At 38.1% G+C, this 7,121-nt stretch overlaps 1 protein-coding gene across 1 annotated transcript; it reads left to right on the forward strand.

The window, feature by feature from the left end:
- Window positions 1-2,750: 2,750 nt before the first annotated feature.
- Window positions 2,751-6,070, forward strand: LOC133069605 (lymphotactin-like). The gene is made up of 3 exons (XM_061161214.1): window positions 2,751-2,930; window positions 4,760-4,874; window positions 5,758-6,070. Exons 1-3 carry the CDS (start codon window positions 2,870-2,872, stop codon window positions 5,909-5,911), a joined length of 330 nt encoding a protein of 109 aa, XP_061017197.1. The 5' UTR covers window positions 2,751-2,869; the 3' UTR covers window positions 5,912-6,070.
- The last annotated feature ends 1,051 nt before the right edge of the window (window positions 6,071-7,121 follow it).

Here is a 7,121-nt window from a genome sequence, read left to right on the forward strand (position 1 = left end):
TAGAAAGTGCCAACAGAGGCCAGAAGGAGGCACAACTAATTATATCTTGAGGAATTCAGGAAAACTTGTAGGAAGAGGAAGAGTTTACAGATAGCTATGTAGGGAGCTTGGACTGGCATTCCTAATAAAGAAAATAGTAAGTGGGTAGTAGAAAGAGATGTGGGTGTTGAGAGTCCGGCTGTAAAGAAAGCTGAGCGCCAAAGAATTGATGCTTTTGAACTGTGGTGTTGGAGAAGACTCTTGAGGGTCACTTGGACTGCAAAGAGATCCAACCAGTCCATCCTAAAGGAAATCAGTCCTGAATATTCATTGGAAGGACTGATGTTGAAGCTGAAACTCCAATACTTTGGCCTCCTGATGCGAAGAACTAACTCATTGGAAAAGACCCTGATGCTGAGAAAGATTGAAGGCAGGAAGAGAAGGGGATGACAGAGGATGAGGTGGTTGGATGGCATCACTAACTTGATGGACATGAGTTTGAACAAGCTCCGGGAGTTGGTGATGGACAGAGAAGCCTAGCATGCTGCAGTCCTTGGGGTTGCAAAGAGTCAGACACGACTGAGCAACTGAACTGAACTGAGTGAAAAAGAGAATGGCCCATTTGGTTGACTTCATAGATACTTGTTAAGACTAGAGGTTTCGGAGCAAGGTCATGAGTAGTGAAAGTTGAATCTTAAAGGAAAAGCACTGTTAGATCTGAACACATTTATATATGAAAATGTGAGGTTTGAAATGAATCTTGTAGGCAATGGGAATTAGGAAACATATGTCAGCAGGAAAACAACTTAATTAGATGAAGATTTTAGAATGATTGCTCTGGCAATGCTGCGGAGAATATCTTGGAAAGGGAGGAGACCCAGACCTGGGAATGAGCTAGTCTACTGCTGTAGTCCTAACAAGGAGTGAAGAGGTCCTGCCTTGGACATTCTGGAGAGAGAGGAGAAGGCATATACATGAGCTACATACACACTTAGTATGGCTTGTTTGGAAATAACATGTGGATATCCAACAATGGGTCTAAGAAGACCCAAGTAATCTTAGACCCTATGAGTCTTAGATGCTTCTTAGAGTCAATGAGTCTAAGAAGACCCAAGTAATCTGTATTCAGATACCAAAAAGAAGATAAAACCTTATTCTGTGTCACAGAGTAACAGGAGAGAGCATTCTGAGTGGAAAGATATGTTGAGTTTAAGGACTGATGGTATAGCCAGGTGGACATAACAAGAAAGATATTCAAATTTCTGAGTGAAGTCTGACTGGAAAATCAAATGCCCTTGATGAAAAATATCTTAGAGTTTAGCCTATAATTTTATAGGAATATAGGAAATAAAGGAATTTGCTTCCATATACCTAATAGCAATGGGAAACACTTTTAGCTATACATATACTTAACATGAATTTTATTTTGCTATCCCTGCATAGTAATGACAAAACCTTTTAGCTTCATACATAATTAATACATGCATCAGAGACAATCTCCTGGAGAAGGGAATAGCTGTCCACTCCAGTATTCTTGCCTGGAGAATCCCGTGGACAGAGGCGCCTGGTTGTCCATGAGGTTGCACAGAGTCAGACACGACTGAGTAACATTTTTTTAAACAGATACCTACTAAACAAAATAAGACAAAACCCAACAACAATCTGAATGCCAGAAAGGGTTCATTACAAGTGATGCCCTCAAACACTGCTAGAAGCACAGCAAAGAGAAATTATATTTTGGGAAGATTATGTCAATATGTAGCAAGAGTTATAAAGACAATCATATGATTTTGCCTAGTAATACTACTCCTGGTTATCAGTGTATATTAATGAACATTTATCTTATAGATATGGTCTACATAACAATATGTTATAAGGGAATGGCTTAATATGTCTCTGTTTACTCAGAGTATGAGTAAACACATATAAAACTACTTTTATATGAAAACTATAAAAAAAATAGGAAGATTTTTAACTGATGTAAAAATAGTCTAAATGTTTATAATCGTCACAACTGTGTAAACATGTATACCAATAGGGATTCACTGAAAATCATTAACAATGGAAAGCATCAGAATGGTAATATTATAGACAATTTTATTTTTCTTAAAACAATAATTTCTTAAAAATCATCTATAGATAATGCTTTTTCTTTTTTGCAAAATAAAGTTTATGTTAGGACAACTTTTCAAAGTCTGTTTTAAAAGACATGTAGTAAGCTACAATAAAGCAAACCTATGAATATAGACAGGCTCCAAACACCCTTATTTAAGTGTTCCTTGGGCATGTGGAAAGGGTGGTGTAAGGAAGGGGATCAACTGAATGTGGCAGAGGACAGATGAGAAGCAAAAGAAGGCAGAGGATTGAGAAACTTGGGAAAGCAACAGTATCTCTTTGGCTCCCTAAGGAGTCACCAGGGGCATATGACCCAGGGTGGTGGAAGCTTCGTGTCACAGCAAATGTTGCCTGAGCTAGTGGGGGAATGGGACCACAGTGACCACCCCACCCTTTTCCTTTACACCATGTCCCAGCTGGGCCATCACACCGACATGGCCTTGGGACATGCGTGCATGGGAGGTTTGCATTTAGACTGGCGGCAGGAGATGAGACAACTACGTTTCTTTTGTGCACACATAAGGTTTCACTGACACTTTAACCACAGGAGGAGGAGAAAAGGCCACAAGATGTGGGGTTAGTGTGAGTGGGACAAAGGAACTTTTTTTTTCAAACTAAGAAAGCACCAGTACTGCAAAGACTTTCCGTGATTCCACACCCACCTTGAAAGTCCCCCTCTCAGCACAGGAAGTGCGCTGACCACTGGGGGGGATAAAAGAGACTCAGAGGAGCGGGTCCTCAGCCTCTTGCTTCACAGCTCAGCAGGACCTCAGCCATGAGACTTCTCATCCTGACCTGCCTGGTGATCTGCAGTCTCACTGCATACACTGTGGAAGGTGAGTCAAAGGCTATTTATGAGATAAGGAACATCTAGGTGTATAGACAGTGGTCAGGCATTTTGTTATTGACTCAGGTTTTGAATAGAGTAAACTACTTTCTCCAAGCTGAGCCTCAGTCTTCCTGTGTGCAAAATGGGAATAATTTGACTCTAGCGGATCTTGTGGATTTCGCAGATATATCTTGGCTAACAGATAGGATCCTATTTTTCACAACTGGGTGATTTGGGGTAAGTTTCTTAACTTGTTTTTGCCTATGCTTACTTGTCTATAAGATGAATATGATAACTGATACACTTACCTGGGGTTAAAATGAAATAAACATTATGTATAATCAATAGTATAAATTATAATAAACTTATAATAAACTTTTCAGTTTACTACACAAGTCCTAGTTTCTTAATTAATGTTAGCTGTGGAATGGTGATGACAATTATATATACCTTTGAAGCTTTTGCCTATTTAATATTGATCTTGATAACTTCTCAAAAAAATTGAGAGCTCAGTCATGATGCAGGAATGACTAGAGAGTGTTATATTCTGAAACAAATCAATGTTTTCTATTAAAACAAAAATGACTGGAAGCTCATATCTTCATACCCAGAAAATCAATATTACATTTAAGTGTGTAAGAGAGTCTATATTACTGCTATGAATGTTGTTTCCCACTTAGGATTAATTTATTGAGTTTGTATGAGACCATAGTGCTAACAAATATCAATGCCTTATATACAGTCAAATAAACTATAAGGCATACCCAGCTGAGACTTAGCTACATTACTGAGCATTTGACACATATTTCTTAAAGGATCATTTTGTTCTCAGCTGGTTGGAGTACATTTCTCTTGGCAGCTCTGAACACAGGAAGGAATATCCTTGGGGTATAATTAGTGCTTCAGAAACTCTCCTTTAAAACTCCTAATCTGTAGACTTATTACTTAGACCAAAATATCTGAGCCTGATCATGGATCCCCACGGTTCTCTGTAAATAGTGACGGTACTGTCTGAAAGTCCCTGAAATTGTTCCCTAAATAAAATACTGTTAAAACAAAAAGTTTAAGCCAAATGTTGCCTGAATGGTGGCTGGCTGGCATGTTCCTGAAACAAGAGGCTGGCATTTGGTGCAAACCCATATATGGGTAGGGGAACGAAGATTGAGGAGGATTACGGACACTGGGGTATATCCCTCTTTCACTGGGTTCAGAGACAGTTCAGCATTAAAGAAAATTGTCAAATACAGCAGGTAGAGAATATGTAGGCTGGATACTTGAGGGATGGAGAGAAGGGGAGATGAAGAGCAATGTCAGTGAACATCGTCTCAGTGCCATGTTTATAAAAATCCTCCTGTTACCAGCAACACTATAGTTCAAAACTATCATCATCAGTTATTATTTTAGATGATTTTTCACTGAATACTTCTCTGAGAATATTTGCTTCCCTGAGAAGCAACTATCAGTCTCTTCAGCTTAGGAGAAAGTCAGCACTTAAAAACTTTTATTAGATTTTAGGAAACCCTTAATATCATTAACTGTTCCAAGTTATTTTCCCTTCTCCAATGTAAGATATTCTTGAAACTGTCAAATTTAATCCCCCCAGGCCATTTCTATTGAGGATGAGGACTCTGTGAACTATTGTCTTTACATATTTCTCATTTTAACATTTAAAATAATGCCTTTAGTGATTCAGCCAAAAATGAGCTACCTCTCTCACATTTAATACTGACTGTCCCAAACTACTCTTTATACTCTTTGTTATTTGATTGATGACACTCTAACATTTATATTATTAGAAATTGTATTTTATTTTTGTTTGCTTGGTTTTCTGTATAGGTGTGGGGACTGAAGTTCTAGAAAAGAGCATCTGTGTGAGTCTGACTACACAGCGACTGCCAATTAAAAACATCAAGACCTACATCATCAAGGAGGGCTCCATGAAAGCAGTGATGTGAGTTTCTCTGCCCAAAGCTGGGATTGATGGAACAGTGTACATAAAGGCCGGCCTCCTCGGGAAAAATAAGTTAACAAGGAGGAAGACCTCAACTTAGCCAACAGGCCTTTTGCTTTTCCATATTAACCTTGTCTTTGTGTAGCCCCAAACAATGATGATGACAAAAAATTGGCAACCAAGTGAAGACTGTCACCCTCCTTTCTGATTTATCCTAACAGAAGAATCAGACTGGGAACTAGATGAATAATGTGCTCAGTCTGGAGGGTTAGGTTTAGAGATGGCTGGATCAGATCAGGATTTGAGCACAGAGCCACACTGGTGTGGGATGCCTCTCTTCCCACCCACCCCCTTCCCTGCCTTTCTTTTCCTTTTTGATGACTGGAGTAGAATGCCATACTTTATCAGTTGCCACATTTCAAGGAATAGTGTCAACAACTAGCCTACATGGTACCATTCTCTTTCCAGGATTTCATTTTCAAAATAGCAACACTTCCCAACATATAATCACTTTACCCCCCATCCCTTCAAATAAGATAAATAAATCACCTTTTGTGCAGAAGATAGGATGACTGTGCTTAGATCTGAAAAAAGAAAAAGGACCTCAAATGTCTAGTTTAATTACATCACTTGGTGGCAATGATGAGATAGGAGTCTGAAAATTATGCTGAACAAGGAATCTGGGTATTACCTGGAACTATTTCTTCTTCACGAAAAAATAGATTGCAGAAGAAAGATTTTCATTTATGATCTTATGAATCTGAAAGACTGATTTAACTAGTCATTTCTGCACAAAATCTCTTTTATGTGATTTGATCTTAACTTTTGGTCCCAAGGCTTTGAGGATGTGACTAATTTTGCCTGTCTTTTCCTTGTATTGCAGACTCATTACCAGACGAGGATTTAAAATCTGTGCTGATCCTAAAGCTGACTGGGTGAAAAAAGCCATCCAAACGATAGACAGGAAAAATATGAGCCAGACCAAGCCTACAGGATCCCAGAAATCCACCAGTACAGCTGTGACCCTGACTGGGTAGTGACCTTCCAGCACTTTATCCCCTCCCTAGCCAGCCACCTCATTTCCCTTTAAAGCCCATGGACTGGTTACATTATATTCACTTTTTATAAAAGTGTTGCAAGAGTCAAATTATTTTATTAGATTTTAATTTTTTTATATTTCTTTTGTAATCATTCAGATGTTCTAATTAATAAATATTTATTATTAAGAATATTCCACAAATTTATTCATTACATATTGGGAAAGGTAATACATCATTTGTCTTCCATTTCTGTCTTTACCATTCCTCCTTTTGATCCCTGATGGGAGAGATTATGATCAGTGTTTATCAGAGATGAAAGCTATATTCATTATTCTGAGGTTCTAGCATGAAGTTGTTCTCTACACGACTCATAGATGATAACTATGATGATGACAATTTAAGCCTTATTTCAACCTGTCTTCATCACGCAGTTCTATTTTTTCTTTTTCTTTTTTTCATTTATTTTTATTAGTTGGAGGCTAATTACTTTACAATATTGTAGTGGTTTTTGTCATACATTGACATGAATCAGCCATGGATTTACATGTATTCCCCATCCCGATCCCCCCTCCCACCTCCCTCTCCACCCGCAGTTCTATTTTTAAGAAATAAAGGAGAAGATGGCTTCACAGCTGAATTCTACCAAAAATTTAGAAAAGAGCTAACACCTATCTTACTCAAACTCTTCCAGAAAATTGCAGAAGAAGGTAAACTTCCAAACTCATTCTATGAGGCCACAATCACCCTAATTCCAAAACCAGACAAAGATGCCACAAGAAAAGAAAACTGTAGGCCAATATCACTGATGAACATAGATGCAAAAATCCTTAACAAAATCCTAGCAAACAGAATCCAACAACATATTAAAAAAATCATACACCATGACCAAGTGGGCTTTATCCCAGGAATGCAAGGATTCTTTAATATCCACAAATCAATCAATGTAATACACCACATTAACAAATTGAAAGATATGATTATCTCAATAGATGCAGAAAAAGCCTTTGACAAAATTCAACATCTGTTTATGATTAAAACTCTCCAGAAAGCAGGAATAGAAGGAACATACCTCAACATAATAAAAGCTATATATGACAAACCCACAGAAAGCATTACCCTCAATGGTGAAAAATTGAAAGCATTTCCCCTGAAATCAGGAACAAGATAAGGGTGCCCACTCTCACCACTACTATTCAACATAGTGTTG

This window comes from Dama dama, chromosome 14 (assembly GCF_033118175.1).
Source record: "Dama dama isolate Ldn47 chromosome 14, ASM3311817v1, whole genome shotgun sequence".
Lineage (NCBI taxonomy): Eukaryota > Metazoa > Chordata > Mammalia > Artiodactyla > Cervidae > Dama > Dama dama.

Bases quoted from the DNA above. Each gene is read 5' to 3' on its own strand.
- LOC133069605 (XM_061161214.1), top strand. From the start codon at position 2,870: ATGAGACTTCTCATCCTGACCTGCCTGGTGATCTGCAGTCTCACTGCA. The intron at 2,931-4,759 runs GTGAGTCAAAGG...TTTTCTGTATAG, and splicing joins CACTGCATACACTGTGGAAG to GTGTGGGGACTGAAGTTCTA. The intron at 4,875-5,757 runs GTGAGTTTCTCT...CTTGTATTGCAG, and splicing joins GGCTCCATGAAAGCAGTGAT to ACTCATTACCAGACGAGGAT.